Genomic DNA, 18148 nt, shown 5'->3' on the forward strand with positions numbered 1-18148 from the left:
TTAGAAGACACTGCAGCACTATTTGATATTACAAGTGTAAGATCTACAAGGACAATGTTTTAAAATATTCAGAAAGCTAGTATTGTAAAATGCTTGCATATGGGAAAAGGGTTATTTAATACTCAATGTAATGAATTTCTGAGTTGCATTATGTCTGCAGCACCGTAAGGAGATATTGCACTCATGTTCTTTAGCTGCACGGAAATGGAGCAATGGCGTTTCCACACATCCGTAAGTAAAGTCATAAAAAGGATCTATAATCTTTTGATGCATACATTTAATACATTTAGGTAAGGTTTATTACAGATCTTACTTCCTCTTCTCAGTGTCATTCATGGTTAATGTTGAGATACAATGTTAGAAATATGTCAGCAGTTCATTTCAAGTAAAAAGATGCAATGTTTTTAAGACTAAAATACTTATTTTTACTCTTATTGTACTTGAGTTGGTCAAGAGGTAAGCCGTTTTGATTACTGTAATTTTGTAAATCGTAGAAAACACCCATTGACTCAAATATTTAATTATTTATATTATTTTCTTGCAAATCCATGTTCCAAGAGTGGTTTCTGTCTGTCAAACAAATATGATCATACAGCTTTGTACTTTGAAACAGTGTACACTGCCAGATTAAGAAAGTCTATTCTGATGCTTCTATCACCAATATGGAAAAATATAAACAAGTAATTAAGTTTTGTGTTTGTTTTTATTAGTTGCTTGTGTCATCTCATCAGAAAATCACATTAAAAATAATAATTAAAAAAATAATAGAATCATAGAATGGTTAGAGTTGGAAGGGACCTTAAAAATCATCTAGTTCCAATCCCCATGCCATGGGCAGGGACATTTTCCACCAAACCAGGTTGCTTAAAGCCCCATCCAGCCTGGCCTCGAACACTTCCAGGGATGGGGCATCCACAGCTTCCCTGGGCAGCCTGTTCCAGTGCCTCACCACCCTCACAGTAAAGAATTTCTGCCTTATGTCTTGTTTAATCCTTCCCTCTTTTAGTTTAAAGCTGTTACCTCTTGTCATATCGCTACGGGCCATGCTAAAAAGTTTGTCCCCATCTTTCCTGTAGGCCCCCTTTAAGTACTGGAAAGCCACAATAAGGTCTCCCCAGAGCCTTCTCTTCTCCTAATATCTAGTCTAAATCTACCCTCTTTCAGTTTAAAACCACCACCCCTCGTCCTATCTCTATACGCTCTGATACGAGTCCCCCCCCAATATGGCTTTTTTTTTCCAGTGTTTGACCCCAAGATGATTGTCTTGGGTCAAACACTTGAAAAAAAGCCATACTTCTGGCTGCAGCCATGTGCCAAAAGCCGAATTATAAGCAAGCAATTAATTTTAAGATTCCTGAAACTACCCACTGATTTATTCTTTCGCTAAGGAAATATGCTCTATGTGCTGTGATGCAGGACATAGCTGCCTGTCTCACTGTCTTGTCATATTGCTTATTTTGATTAGCTGCAATGGCATGGAAGTATAGATTTTTAATATACTTTTATTGCCTTTTAGATAGATGACTTACTGACAGTGGTTTTGGGGCATTTTCTGCCTGAATTTCTATGACTACGCCTTTTTGACAACTATGCTTTTAAAATTTTTATTGGGGAATAATGGCTGAATTTCTATAGGGATAAATGACAAATTCTATTAGGTGCCATATTGAAAATATTCATTTGGATGCAGAGGGCTTTTTTTAAAACAAAAGAAAACCCATAGAAACATTGGTACAATTATTGTTATCTCCTGTCCTGCTCTTATAAAAGTCTCACGCTTATTTAAAGTAGGATGCAAAAATAACACAAGCTGAAGATGTCAGCACTTTTAAAGTAATCTATATAAGTTACATGGTGGAGATCTATTTCCTTACTCCCTAACAATGAAGAACGCAGAGTACAATAGTAATTATTCTAGAAACAGCTACACTTTCTACTGTGCCTTCATAAGAAGAACGATTAAATGGCAACATTGAAATAGCACTGAGAATAAACAGAAACCAGAATGTTAACGCTGCATGAGAGAACACGGGTATGCTCAGGAAACTCTGCAGGGCTGTAGGTATTGCTGTACCTGGCTATAAGTGTCTGCTTCTGAAAACGGCTGTTCCTTATAGATGGGAACATCTGTTTTCATTTCATTTGGCCCTACGTTAATAGGTTGTCATCCTGCGCAGCGTAAGAGAGGGTATTGAAAGAAAGAGATATAAATATTTTCTCCAGAAAGTTAGTGGCGGGGGGAGGGGGAGAAACAGGTTAGAGCCAGCTAGAAAACTTGTTTTTTTACACCCTTATAAAAGTGGAGTCAGAGAAAAAGCACCAGAAAGGTGTAAGGCAGATTTTCTTCATTACAACTATGAACACTACAATGCTATAGTTCCACTGCTATTGATCTGAATTCTGTGGTGTGTTTTGGAGAAATCTTTGTTCGTTAAGGAAGATGATAAAACAAAAAGGAATCCATGACACTTCTTTCCCTGCACAGAGGGCCATTAAAAGCAGGCAAATAAACTCAAAGAATACATATTCTTCAATAAAGACGTATTTCATAAAATAGCAAGAGTTACCTGAAACAAATCCCTAAAACCAACAACCAAGTACCTAAGTTGTATATTCCTTCATGGTGTAAACTAATGGTGAGAAGTGTACTTTCAGCACACACTATCCTGAACTTTCAGGGGGATACCTTATTTAGAGATTAAGTTCACTTTCTGGCCCATATCCAGAAGCCTGAACGCTCAATTTTACCTTTTCTTTTTGCTCTTAAAAATTACACTAAAACTACTTTAAAAGGTATTTTATTACTCCAACAGAAGTAAGTACCTGCTGTAAAACAGTGTACACATTCCCATAAGGTTTTTATAAATTCTCACAAGCCATTACGCCCTGTTTAATTTAATCTGTATTTTAACTGTGTCCTTGTGCTTAGTTCCACCTTTCTATCTTAGCATACCATCTTACTCATAATCGCTTTTGAGATTTCAACTTCTATATCTTAATTAAAACTGTAGACTTATATTACAGCACTAATTTAACTACAGAACTTTGAGAATTGGGGCATCTGGGAGAAAAAGGACTGACTTTGTCCAACACTTGACTGTCCAAGTATCTTGTGGTTTAAAACTGAGGTGTTTTCTTTAGATGTGACAGATGATCCTCAGAAAATGACATCACATCAAAGTCATCAAAACAGCACAGACCTAATCAAAATGAAAACTATGAAGTGCAGCATACAAAATCTGAAAGAAAGATAACTCTACCTGTATCGGACATGCTCGATTGTGTCATATGTCAGCTTGCTGCTGATATTCTGACTATGAGGGTTGCCTAGGAGACAACAGAGATAGAGAAGTTAATCATTAATCACAATTTTGCTATTAATTTTTTCTTTTATGAAAGTATTATACCAAGCTAGCCTGAAAAGATGACAAAGAAAGATTTAACGTATACTTCACAGCAATGCCCTGAAGCTCCTTACAGCAGTTAGTCAAGAGAAGGGACGTATAACAGAAGAAAGCAATTACGACAGACCTTGAAACTTCAGCTGGATCTCTTACTAATACTTAGACAGTTCCCTTAAAAAGAAAATGCAACTGCCTATGCACAAATGTACTAGGAAAAACTACAGATAGAATGCACATTCATAAATGTATTTGTGCACTAGCTAAGAAGCATTTTAGAAGAGACAGCACCTGGAGGTAACAGACATTGATGACTGGACACCAGGACTAACTCTGTTTTTTTTTTAACTCTCTGAAATTCAAGTAGCTCATGAAAATATAAATTATAGTGCAAAATTAGTAGCCACCTTGGCACAGCTCAGCATAGGCATGTATTAACAATTAAGACAGCACATAAGAAGGGCATGAATTTATCTTCTTAAGCAAAAAAGATTACATCAATATCCACACAGGCACAGCACACTTTCCTATTAGTAAATGCTTAAAGAACATGCCTAAATAGTTTGGAAAAAGAACAAGATAAAAACTGCTATATTTAATACAGTTTTTGCAGTAGGATACAATATTAGCTACTCTATTTTTAAAATTTCAAAATCACCCTGCTGAAATTTATTGAGTGAAGACGTTAAAAAGAATAATAAATTTAGAGCTCAAAACCCAAAATCTAATACCTAGACTTTTCATCTCTGGTGTTGCATTTCTGTAATTTCCAATTCAAATATTCTCAATTTAGAAGTGAGAATCTCTCTTACTTACATTCCTTTCCCTCATTTACACATGCAACAGCTAAACTGCAGTTCTTTGGGCCTGTGGATTATCACCAAGAAGCCAAACTGCAAGTCAAACTCCCCCTTCACTCACATCTGTGTCTGTTAAATGAACTCATTTTCTACAACAGTCACTTCACTCAGAGTATCAGAGATGTAACTAAAAAAAAAAAAGAGATTTGACCATACTAGAGCTCTCGTTATCATTTTAGATGAAAGCAGTATTAAAAAGATACAATTTGTTCTCCCATAGCATTATAGGTACTATGCAAATCTGCTCCAAACTGGCAGCACTACTATTTCTATTCACAAGCACTCAATTGATTCACAAATTTAATTTTTTCCTGCCACAGATGGTAATTATTATAAGGGTTGAGCCCAATGTTGTTTGAAATAACTAAGATCAGAGTGCATACATTTCTCTTTACAATGGCTGTAGTGACAGAACATTAATTTTAATATCACTGACAGGCAGCTGAATAGGAGATTTTGAATGTAACCAAATCAACGTATCTTGTTACAACGGAAAAAAACCCTATCCCTATCAAGAACAACATCTATTTCATTGTGGAACTTAAATCCACGCTCTGGATCCTGGCCTTGACAGCATTCAGGAAAAAAAAACGAGGGGGAAGTGACACTACAATGGCACATGAAAATGAAAACTACCCAGAACTCTCAAGTGGCTCGCCCAGGTGATAAGCACAAGTGTGTCGGTGCTTGAGTGAACACAGTTTTCTTTTAAAGCAGTGGTACCTAGTTCCCAAGTGAGGAATCACTTTGCTCTATGTATCTGGGAGCACAAGACAGACACAAAACTAGTAAAAAGGACACATAAGCCACAGATAGTAACACACAATAAGAAATTTTTATCAGTTCTGTGAGAGTACTGACAGCATATATAGATAATACTGGACAGTGTATTTTTTTTCTGGTTGAGCATGAATCACTCCAATGTAAATTGTCTCACACAGTAACAATGTCTCCTAAACAATGGATGCTGCTGCCTTTGTATAAAAGCACATTCAGTATGTGGTTCTCATCTAGACAATAGTGTTCAAAAGAGATGTTTAAGTAGAGGATCTGGGGATAAAGTGCTTGTAGGTGGTGCTGAAGTGCCCATGTCCACAGCTGCAATAGCTAAAACTCCACCCAGATATTGCACAATTCTGTAGATATTTTTACTCACATTCTTATGTGCAAGATTGCTTTGTCAATACACATCCTTTTTCTCTGAGTATGCACCTAAGTCTAATAGTCTGGGAGAGGTATAGCACCTATGCCCTGTCTAAATTCACTTGGGATCTTTGAGCTAAGCTTTTTTCTAAATAAAATGCTTATACTGAGCCACAGTATAAGCTCCCTGTGATGACTCTCACTGAGAAGGGAGTTGGTTCTGGATTCTGGTCCTTGCATAAGAAATTGGTTTTGCATTTTATGTGGGGGAAAAAAAAGACGGAACAGTGCTCAGAGCTACATCATATTTGTTTATCCCCAGCATAGTGCCTGGGGGTGGCACAAAGGGACTATGACTCCTTTGTAAAACCACTGATCTTCCAACTACTCTATAGCAGTATTAAAAAACCCACAGGAGCACTCTTCCGACAACTCAAGAGGCACAGTTTTGATCTATTTAGATGGAAACTTGAGAAGACTAATGGGAACCCTGTTTTGCACTTACCATAAACGTTGTTTCTGAGGTCATCAGTAAAAGCTTTAAGCAGACTCTCTGGGAAAAGAGCTGAACCCGCATGGTCAAGGTAAGTAATCCCTAAAATAAAAATAAAATTACTAGATTCAATTTCTTAAATATTTATCTCCCACAGACTACATTGTGAAATGCACCACTCAAACACCCCTAGTGCAGTACACCACACAAAAAGTCAATTTCCCTGAACTTCTTGGGGTATGATGTCTCTCTGACTCAGAGGTCTCTACAGCTCTCAAAAAACACTTCTCAAATATGTTCCAATAATCAGGCGATATTCACAGCAAGGCATCTTTCCTTCTCTAGCAGAAAAAAAAAGAGGAGGATACAATAGAAGGCCAACATTTTGATTGCATTTTTATAATTTTTAATTAAAATCAAAATATTTTAAGAGGTCCTTCCTTTCATATTTGGATCACACGTTCTTTGGAAGAGAAAAATCTGCCTGTACAAGACTGAGCAAGCTTGTGTCTTCAGCCACAGTACCTTGTTACTCCTAGACACTATTTATTATGAAAACTACTACTACCACCACAATACTAATAATTATTAATAATAGCAACAACACTAGTAGTGTTGTCTCCTTGCTGACAGATGAAACAACTCCCTCAAGAACGGACACGGCCTAAATCACGCTTGAAGCCCAAACACAGGATGAGTTTAAGTTTTAATGTATCTAAATATTTCTTACCACTCAGCTGCACTTAACATTAAATTCATTTTTAAAATCTCCTTTTATATTATTAAGCTATTGCAAAACTTTTAAATAAAAGCTTATTGGAAACAAAGGCTTTTTCATGTTTTGCCATTTTAATTTTCTTAATCTTTAGCAATTATTCTTCCATTTCTCCAGTGTGTTTCATGCCCTTTATTAGTTTTTTCATTTCACTTACCTTAAGTATTTCAACCTATTTCCAATTTTAATAATGATGAATATGATTAAGATTAGAATTTATTAAGTATTTTAAAGGCCTTCCCTTTCCACAGGGATTTAAAACTGAGTTAAGCTTTAAATGAGAAGCCCTGACACTTGAAAATATGTATAATTATATATTGTGTTGCTGTAGCAATGACTCGGTAGGTAAAGATGTGAGGCAGTGCTAATGATAAAACCAATCTGGATACCCATCACTTCTCTTATTTTTGAAAGAGAAAAGCCCTCCCCTGCCTTAAGGTTTCCCCGCATGCAGTGCCTAGCAAAATCAGAATTTCTAATGATGGGTTAGTCAAGGAAAACTGTTTTGAGGTGATTTGAGGGGAGAAGGGTGGGAAAAAATTGATTGATCTATTAGATGTACAGATTTTTCAGGTTTTTACTTTTGGGGGTTTTTTTTGATCCTAGAAAGTTTCTCCCAAGCAGTAAGAAGCGGCACATACAAGCATATGGGGGTCAAAATGCATATGGGGTCTGTCCGGCTCAATTTCTGACAGCTGTTTGGTTAACCCCTGAAACACAAGCCAGGTTTGGAGGGCAAGAGGGATGCCGCATCATGGAGAGAGAACACCAGCCCCTGCCCAGCAGAGCGGCAAGGCCTTGGCCAGCAAGTGGACACCAGAAAGGGGACACCAGCAAGAGGATGGCAGCTGTCCCTCCAGCACGGCCTGAGACCAGAGCCCGCAGCTCGGCACCAGATGCCTCTGCTCTGAGGTGGAGCCAAAGAGGGGAGGAACAGCCACAACCACCACCATCAGTGCCCAGCTCGATGGCAGCGGTCATGGCGATAAATAACCCACGGTCACTGGGTACAGCTGGGACAGCTGGGAAAGGCAGCCCTAGAGTTGAGAAAGGGAAGAGGCAACCCTGAGACAGAAACAGGGGAGAAAGGACTGGCATCCTGGAGGCAACCATCCCGGCCAAAGCTCTCTCTCAACAAAGCCCCACACAGAGATGCCATTTGGCTCATTAGCTCTTACAGGCACCTCAAACAGCCCAGTGATGCTCCTCTGGGGGCAGAGAGCTGCCAGTTTTGGATTCTTCCAGCCCTAAGGAGGTTGACAGCACCAAAGTGATAATAAGCAAAAACCAGGCAACTGGCTGAGGCTCCTCAAACACAAACCATCCACCGACAGCGGATGAGCACTTTCCGTCCCGACTGATGCTCCTGCGAGGCTATGTGGACTACAAGGTCTCTAAGTAAAGGCTCCCTAAGTGGTTTTTCCAATTTGATTCATAATGTAGCTAATTATGAAGTACAATATTGCAGTTCTGTGAAATGGAGGTAAAAAAACCAGCTGGTCATTTTTTTAAAATTCCTCCTCTCTGTATATTACTTTGAAAATGTGGGAGGACATTTGGCTAAGGAAGGACAAATTATTAATTCTTAAACTTTTATTTTATCTTTAATGCTGCTGTTTAACTGAAAAGAGAGAACAGCATTTAATACTCTCTTTGCTGCCCCAAAAAAGAAATAGGCTCTCTCATCATTTGAAACTGCACTGAAACAAATATCTTTACTGCTATTGCTCTTTTATGCTGTAGGTTTTTTTCTTCCTGTCTTATTTCAATAAAACTATATTTTTAGAGGAAAGAAAAAACCAAAAGTGGCACATGCATAACACTGGCAAAGAAAAGAATATGAATAACTTTCATTGTGCTTTTCCCCTGGTTTAACAATATTTGCTATTTTAACTTTAGTGAACACACATTAACCAAAGAGATTTGTCAGTATATACAGAATAATATAGTTCCCTCTGTTTCACTGTGGTATTTAGCATATAGGCTGTCAGCACTACGAAATTATATTGTGTATGGAAAGTAACAGGAGAAAGAAAATATATGTGATCAACCAAAAGAAAATTAAAATGCAATATCTATCAGGATGTAGTCTCATTGCTTGAGGAAAATGTAAAATTAACTTTAGTTTAATTTACATACCATTATGTTGGAATGTGTAACTGACTTCATTGATCTAGTAATATACCAACTATTTGATAAAATCACATTTCAGAAGCAGGTTTTTTTATAGGAGTATCGAAAACCATTCAATGTGTCGGCATTAGTTATGGAAAGTTATTCAGCAAGAATATCGGTTCATAAGCTTTAATATTCACATGCTAATATTCTTGCAGATTAATTTTACATGAGGAACTCTTTGGGAACCAACATGGGCCAGTCTGTCCCTCTGAAGAAAGCCCCAGCCCAGCTCTCTGTGCTCCTTCTGTGCTACAGCTCACCTCTTGATAAAGCATCTCTGCGTGCCTGCCTCTGCTCTTTGTAAAACTTCGTGAGTGCACATGCACGTACAGCCTCAGAAACACTAGAGGACCATTCAGTTTAACAGAGCATTCCTATCTTTTAAATTAAAAAAGATAACGATAATTAAATTTGGAGCATTTTCAAATTAGAGTTTAAGAGCAGTGGAGAACACTGGACAATGCATAGTCAGGCTGCCTGAAAAACACACAAGGCAAAAGGAAACTATCCAGATGAACCCTTTTGAGCCAAAATACCTGCTTCTGACAAAACAACGCTTTCCTAAAAGGTGATTCTGCCTAACTTTGAAGAAAGTTAAAGACATCACATGATGAACTGCAAGTAGAATAAGGAGGTTATGTCTTTATGAAATCTTTTAGTAATTACTAGCTATGTATACACCTATCACCCAGAGGGTGGTCTAGAGGGAGAGGAGGACAGAGAGACCATGGATGCACTCCCTACAGTGGCCTGCTGGCACATGGAGAGCAAGCTTTCTCCTCTTTGACATTCCACCTGTAAACCCATGTCTGGTCACCCGGCTCCTATCTGCCTAAATTATTACTACTTTGGTGTTATGCAATCTGCTCTTTTAATCTCTGAAATTGTTCTTGGTGCTATACATCTCTGAACTTTGACTGAGTATCACCTCCAAAAGTAACCAATTTACCTACACTGCATGTGGCTGCCCCATGTCCACCTCCTTAGCTTTTTGCCATCCTGTGATTCTACCACAGTCACCAAAACAAGACGATTTGTGCTGTAGCTTCACAGATTATTTCTCACAGTCCCGACACTTCAAAATTCCTGCACTCCAGCTGATTACAGGCTGCCAGTTACATTGCCAAAAGTTTCATAATGAAGAATGAAATGTGTAGTTAGAAGGCAGCAACTGTACAGATTCATGAATTTTGATTGGCGGATATAATTGGAATTCAGTGGGATTATATACACAATATTACTTGGAAAGCAGATACAGCCAACGCCCTGGGGAGACAGTATATATCTTAAGTACAGCAATATTAACAAAACCAGTATGAAACAGATTATATGAAAACAAGCTGAAGGCAAAATAAAGCATTATCTGTCAAAAGATAAATATGAGAGATTTTCATACACAAAACAAAAGCAAGAGAAAACTGGAACAAACAAGTGACAAAATAGGGAAGAGAGGGCTCTACAGAGGTTGTAGACAAGTGGGATATCATTTGGACATAGCACGGTTTTAACAGGTAGTATCACGTCATGTACCTCAGGTTATTTTAGTCACCTAAATCAGAGCCTTAGAGGCAGCTCCCTCTTTCCATTGACTGCGTAAGAATTTAACTCCCCCCAGGGATGCTCCTAAATTAAATGTCGAAAGTAGATTTAACTATGTGATACATATAACCTTTATAAAAGTGCTTGAAATCTCATGATGATACAGGGCATGATATGTCCACACACTGTATAGACAGGTAAAGATCCTGGTTCTGCAAAATCATTAATGAAGTACATTAAAAGCAATACAAAAGAAAAAAAATCCTACTACTAATGTGGCTTGAGATTTGCTTTTGCTGGACATTTTCTGGATTAAGTATTTAGAAAATATTTTTATTTTTACCTTCATTTCCTCTTCAGCATCGATTTTGACAAAAGCTATCAAAACCAGAGTATGTTTTCTGAATAACAACGTGTCTCTCGCCTGAGCGCTCCTGCTCTGCTAGACAAGGTAATGTTTTGTTTCCCTTGCTTAGCGCCAAGGAGCTCTTCAAAAGACCACAAAAGCATAGTGCTTGATGGACAAGGCCATAGATGCCCAAAGCCTGAACAGTTACTACGCAGTTAAAGGAGACACTGCTCCTCAGCGTGATTTGACTTAATTGCTACGGGCCCAGTGAAGTAACGCAGCAGGCAGCCCGCAGCCATGGGGCATGTTCTGCTTTCCACTGCCAGTCCACTGAGTTCATCAATTCAAGTAATCACAGCTCAACGCGACTGCCAAATGCTGATCCACACTGGACTGTGAGCAACCTGGATAATGGTATCAATATTTTAAGGGCGGCGAACAACCTACTGAGTTCTATGGGAAACTGGTGTTTAATTAATGTATTTTAGTGTTTGACTTGACAGACTGATTACAAAAAGCAAAGCATGAAATGTGCAATTACATTTATCCGTAATAAGTTCCCATTATTTTTTTCCACGTGCTATTGGCTTGCATTATTTGCTCTCAGTGCATTATTACCTACAGCAAAGCAGACAGAACATGAAAACAGTTTACAGTCAATACCATACACCTCTTTGCTTGCTGTACTCCTCAGCAGGGGCCATACCGACTCCTCCAAAGCTATTTAGGTGGCTGGGGTTGTTCCAGTAAACACTGTCACTATTATAAGAACATAAGCCCCTACCTGTAGTTTATAGTTTACAGCTTGCTAGTATTGAGGTCTATGTGAGCGCTAAGAAAGCAAGGATTTCACATTTATTAAGAAGTCACGTCCAACCCTATGAAATTTATCTCTCACAGCTGCAGAAAACAAAAATATTACATGCCGTCAAATTTCATCATTTGCCAGCTCCTGTGCTAAATGAGAACGCAGTAAAGGGAACAATCAGCACCCACCTTCGTCCATGTGGTCTACCTGCAAGACACAGCTTTATCCAGTGCTCACTTTTTGCTCACTAGGGTGTGATTAAATATCGACTGCAGTCTCAGTGATCTTGTTTCCACAGACACCTTTAACGGGTTGCGCTCCAGAAGAGCTGAGGCCTTAGTTGCGGGCACGAATCAGAGGTACCTCAGCTACATGCAAGTAACATACTGCAGCTGACTGTCTCGTTGTCTTTGGATGAAATATAAATCACAAGTGATTCATATGTATGCAAGTCTTCAAAAAACTGTATCTCACCCAAGTCAAAACCAGCTTTCACACCTCCCTTGCGAATATACTACCATCTTTCAGTCTCTTTTTTTTTCTTTCTCTCTGATGCAATTGATCAAATGAAAGTAGAGTTGAAAGAGAACATATTCACTGTTCTTCTATTACTGGAAAATGCTTCTGTTGATTTTGCTGAAATTTTCACAGAAACATTCACTTTTGTGTAGGAAAGAGGCATTCAGAATTTCCACTGGAGATGAAAACACCATGGTAAGATGCAATATTTAAGGAATCTTAATAACAATCGTTTATAATAGCGGTCATTAGCTAAACATTCTAGTAGCATTCTCCTGCTCTACTTTTCTTCCCATTCTTCCCATAAAACAGCCACAGGCTTACAACAACATGTCAAGATAATGTTTGAAACTGACTTTTCTAGTCAGTTCTATTTCTTGCTCTGTGACCTGAATTAATTGGATTCATATTAAATCTAGGACAAATTAGTGACTCTAAATATTCCCTGCAAAATATATCAAATGAAATGTGCAGTGACATATAGAAGAATGCCTTTTAAATTATTTTATGGGTTTCCAAAAACACTAGGAGAAGACAAACTAAGTTCAAAAATAACAGAAAAACAAAAGTAACCCTTTTCTTCTCCCTTTTCTCTTAAAACTCACTTCGTTACACAGAAATACTCAAACTACTGTGAGCTTCTGGGAGCTAGAGCCTTGAGTTGAACATGCAACCACAGCAATAATTAAACACCTGCGTGAAAACTGGTATATGCAATGAACAGTGAATGACAGACAGCAAAAATCGGCTATCCTGAGTGTCGAGGCCCTACAGGGGTACTTCCCAGCTGGCATTTCTTCTCTATGACAAGACGATGTGTAATGCCTCCTTTGGCAAACGCAACCGTACCTCCCTCTGCTGGCTTTTCCAGCAAGAGAAGAGGGTGCTACTGCAAACCAGTAATAAAGTTATGCTCCAGTGGAAGTTCTTCACATGAGGTTCCCCACAGACAGTTACAGCCTTCAATTTATTTATCCCATCCAGCAACCAATCTGTTGCTGGGAACAGATAGTAAGGATCAACTTCAGGAATATAAGCGTAAGAGAAACATAAATTTCCCTTCAGCATAAATTAGGACTATCTTTCAGAGACAAACACATAAACCCAAATAACCATGTTACCAAGAGGAACTGTATGCAAATTCAAAGACTGTGAAATGAAGAAAGTGAGGACCATTGGCCAGAATCCCACTCTCGTAAGACAAGAGGTCTGAGACGAATCTCCTAGCTCACTGTGAGTAGTCCTTTGCCACAATGGGTGACTACACTTACCAACCAAACTCAAACCAGAACAGTGTTTCAGAATCACATCCCCCAGCAAGAAACTACATCTTAACCTCTAGACTATGTTTTTTCACAGTCAGTGTATTCTCATATTTCCCATGTCAGAATCTTTTTGCTTTAATACCTATCTTCACCCACTCGACTTCAACACGTATTTCTCCCTTGACAAACCAGTAGCACCCCTCCACCTGATCTGGCTAAAAATGCCACCATCCTTTATTTCTAATCCATGATAAACCTGACAACCCATTCCAGTCCACTGGCTGAAAGTGCTTTTTCTCAAGGATATAAAGGGTCAGAGAGCATGGGGGCGGGGGTGGGTGGCGGGGGGGAGGGCAGAATGCACATTCCAGAAAAAGATCTCAGAATTTCGGAAAAGCTAGAGTAATTTTCCCTAACTTTACTGGAAAAATACCATCTCAGACCAATGCATCACTATGTCTTGGCTTAAACTCCTAACTGTTACTCCTTAGCTGGTTTAGACTCCTAATTGTTCTAATAGTCAGAAAAAATAGCAGTATTAAACTGGGGAGAGGTTTAATGCTTGAAAAGCCCATGTATAATGCTTGACCAAAATGTCCTGTATCATCTTTTCACCGGTAATCAGTCACCAACGTAGAATGAAACCACAAACAGGAGACAGCAACAATTTTTCAGTGTGCTTTCTACAGTGCGGAAAAACGTTAAGTATAGGAGTTTCGGTATGACTTCTGAGTAAGTACTTAAGATTTGATATATGTATGCTGAGAATTTCATTTTAATAAGACACAGAAATACTGAGATTTTATTAGGGAGATAGGAAGTATGCATGAAAAACTATGTATCAGCTAAACATTTTTCCATTTTTGGCACCGATTCTCCACAGAGCAAGCCAGTTTAACTTTTACTTTATAGCAATTTGATCGGAGCTGCTACCTCACGTGAAACTTATACAACTATAAACAAACCAATCTAAATGATAAGATTATGCTCAATTGCTTTACCTTTACTGAAGTTCACAGACTGCATTAGATATACAGACATCAATAATACCACTCATTAAATAAATTTCTTATTTTCTGAAATGAGAATTATTTTGTAAATTTTTTCAGGAATGACTGCAATTGCCTAATACCTCCACAAACAATGTAATACTTCAGTACAAAAAGCATCATCTAATTGGAAAACAAGATTTTTCCTGCTCAAAAAAATAAATATCTAACAGACACAAACACCTTTCTGTCAATAATTTAATAGGAATGTAATTATATATTGCCATAAATGTTCTGTTAATACCTTGTTATATTTGGATTAACTTAATTTCTACAGCTTATTTTCCATTTATTAGGGGTCTTCCCAAGCACGGATTCAAAGTTTTCAACAACTGTTTTCAGGAATATGCTAGGAATAAAAAAGTACATTTATCAAAAAATAATATTATAGTAAACCACTATTTTTAATTCTGAAACAGTATGACAACTGCAGAGTATTTTTAACTATTTCTGACAAAATTAACAAAATACCAGCTTCATAATGACTAGGTCTGAATGCAGCAGTATGCGAGAGAAATCCTACCTAACACTGGCCTGCTTTTAATGGGAATAACAGTATGCAGCTTCTAGATAGTCTATGTTTTTAAATTCACTGACATCCAGCATGCTACAAGTTACTAGTTACTAAAAGAAAACTAAAAATCACTTGAGCTGTTGACACAAGCACATAGGTTATGTCCCTCTTTCTAAAGGACTGTTACCATCTGACACAGCTTTTGGAGGTTTGGTCACTACTTTAACTTTGGACAGCAAAAATCCACTGCTGGTTACTGCCATACAGCTGTGTAGAAGGAGAAGTTTGGGGCTCTTCCAGAGACATTACATTGCATTGGGTACAGTCATCATCATTTCAAAGGTCAGGTTCTCTGTACTCTGAAGGGCTGCAATGGGACAAAAAAAGGTTTTTACAAAGTTCAGTGAGTAAAAAGGAGCCCAAGTGAAGCCTGATTGTTTCCAGCTGTACTACAATGAATAACCAGAGCAGAACTTTGCCTTCAGTTCACAGAGACCTCACCTTTGGTAAGAAAAGCAGGCTCCACTCAAACATAAGAACATGCATCAAGGTCTGATTCAGAGCCTTTGAAGTAATTGGGAGGCTCTGCTGAACTCTGTATGAGTTAAACCATTAACAAATACGCTATAATCAGCACTTCCTAAACATACGGCACTGATTACCTTTTTGGTACCAGGCCAAGTTAAAGAGCTGGATTATGATCCGCACAGAAGCTTAAACGACCTTTGAAACAAGTGAAGTTGTCCTTTCTTGAATACAACATGCTGGGCTGCTCATATTGCTGTCTCATCACATGGCATCTACAGGACATCCTCAGTCTCTGGGGTATGCATGCTCTCTCTGGAAGTCCAGGTTTCAATTAAAAAAGTGCAACATTTTAAATAATCCATCAACAAAAGGTGTAGGAGGGCTACAATACAGGCAACAGCAACAGAATCTCAAAATGACATACCAGTTACATCAAACAAGGAACTGCTCCAGAAGTGTATTCAAGACATCCAGGTGATTGCTCCTCCTAAGCACATTTTATGCACCTTTATTTACAAATATGCACAAATATGCCTGTCTGTGCAGTACTGAGATGGGTATATGAATATGTGTACATAAATATCCCCTTAAGAGGATAATTAGTGTTTTCATATTGCTTCTTGTAGCAGAACATAAGGAAAAGCAGATGTGAATCTGGAGACTTTCTTCCCTTACAGCTCTTTTCCATCTTCTCTTCTCTACTGCTTCTCTAACTGTACATTTCGATATTTTTGGCAAACAAATAACCTAGAAGTCATCACACCTGCTCTCAGTGTCACTTAACCAAAATTAAGGTCTACAGAACAGCATCAACACTCAACAAAAAGAATAACAACTTTTGGTAACGTACCGAAGTTGGTTTTCTTTGTCAGGACTTCTTTTCTTAAAGAAAGAGAAGATACTTCACGTTAAGCATCCTTTCCCTCCCCCCAAAATAAGACAGACCAAAACAAAGGTATCTAAAATACCTACCTTACCCACAATTACTGGTGGATATCTTTGAGGAGAGTTAGGGACACTTCTAACTTGAATAAATTTGCATTCACTAGAGAATTTCAGTAGAGGGGACTGACTTCTAATGCTGCTCAGCTCAATGCAAGTCCATTGAGTCAATCACTCTTCTCCTTTGTAACATCGTTTATTGGGGTGCTCTGTGTTAACATAAAAGTAGGATCTGGGGCACTTGTGAAGTTAACCCAATTTGTGCTAGTACTCACTAAGAGAATACAAATATCTAAGCATCTTGAACCCAGTAATAGACTGACACTACTGATACAAATATACAGAATTTCATGATGGTAACAACACTCCAGTGGATACTTTTGCCTAGAAAAATGAGTTTCGCAGTTGCTCTTCTTTTTTTTTAACCGATCCAGCAATAAAGCAATTACAACTTTATCCCAATTTTATAACTATACACCTAAAGAATATCTTACTGCACTTCACTAAATCATGGTATAATTTCTCTCAATTAAAGGGCTTCTTTCAATACTAACAGCATTAGAAATGAAAAAGAATTATAATTTCAGCATAATATATTCGAAGTACTAAATACAAATGGCCTCATTAACACTAGACTACCATTGAGAATGAATAAAAGATGATGCATGGAAAAACAAATATTCCACAGTTTCACTAGTATCTGAACTCCGAGCTTAAAATCACAATTCTGCCACGACACCAGCTATTGCGTTTTGCCTTGAGGCAGCTGAGAAAACATTATGCACTTAAAAATCAAGGTCTTCTCCCACAAGATGCATAGTCTTGCCATATTTGAATAAATGACAAGACCAGACACAACATTCATGCAACGTATTTTACTTAGTTTATGACACAAGATACTGGAAAATACTATCTAGATAAAAACACATGTAGCATACTCTGCCTCCAGTACTAAGGGATTGGATCCTGAATGTGAGTACCAATTTCATATCTGGACTCTCCGTATCTATCAGAAACACACTGAAGTGCTGGAGTTGATGGGGTTCCCTACCCATGCTAAAGCCTGGTCCTTCTTTATATGAGGTTGCTGAACACACCCATTCCTTCCTGGGAAAATGTGAGGTGGCAATTTGAGAGCTATACAAGTTAAGAAAGTCAGGAATTGATTCTGTAACATGAAGCGAGGATGGAGAGGAATTTTAACTGAGGTGAACATTATTTATGACAATGAATGATCAAATTAATAATGAACAGTATTATCATAAATGGAAAAGTAATAGTAATTTGCTAATATTTCAGAGATACTTTCTGTGCTGTTAATTTTCAAATACTTCCTCAGACTTGCTAGCGCAATACTATAACTAGAAGTAACATGACAGAATACTATTGACTTTCTGTAATAAGCTCTTATTATATCCTGAAAATGTCTACTTTTTGTTGCAATTCTGCTTGCAGGCATATTACCATATTCCCCCAAAGCAGGTATGTTAAAGGCAACAATAGTATGTTTGGTTCTTGTCATTTGCATTTTAAAGCTACTTATTTGTCATTAAGATGAAATTCATTTGCAATTCCTGTTTATTTTTAGCAAAACTGCAAGAACGTTCTTCACCAAAAGGATCACGCAGGAGATGTGAAAATGAAACCATCAAAAATACCTTCTAAAGATATCAAAACACCTTCTAAAATAGTTAGCAAAGGCTCCCAGTGGAGCATGGGAAGGCCAAGGTATGGGTCAGGGGGTTGGAAAATGTAAGGAAAAAGATGATAACTCTAAGCAAAGGA

At 38.0% G+C, this 18148-nt stretch overlaps 1 protein-coding gene across 1 annotated transcript in view; it reads right to left on the reverse strand.

The window, feature by feature from the left end:
- Positions 1-18148, reverse strand: part of MOCOS (molybdenum cofactor sulfurase) — a 224782-nt gene that overhangs the window by 193418 nt on the left and 13216 nt on the right. Inside the window, exons 2-3 of the mRNA XM_063326280.1 lie at positions 5910-5999; positions 3261-3327 (exon numbers count right to left, since the gene is read on the reverse strand). Of these exons, the coding sequence (XP_063182350.1) occupies positions 3261-3327; positions 5910-5999 (157 nt within the window). The remainder of the gene's footprint in view (positions 1-3260; positions 3328-5909; positions 6000-18148) is intronic.

The sequence above is a fragment of the Chroicocephalus ridibundus genome, chromosome 2 (assembly GCF_963924245.1).
Source record: "Chroicocephalus ridibundus chromosome 2, bChrRid1.1, whole genome shotgun sequence".
Taxonomy (NCBI): domain Eukaryota; kingdom Metazoa; phylum Chordata; class Aves; order Charadriiformes; family Laridae; genus Chroicocephalus; species Chroicocephalus ridibundus.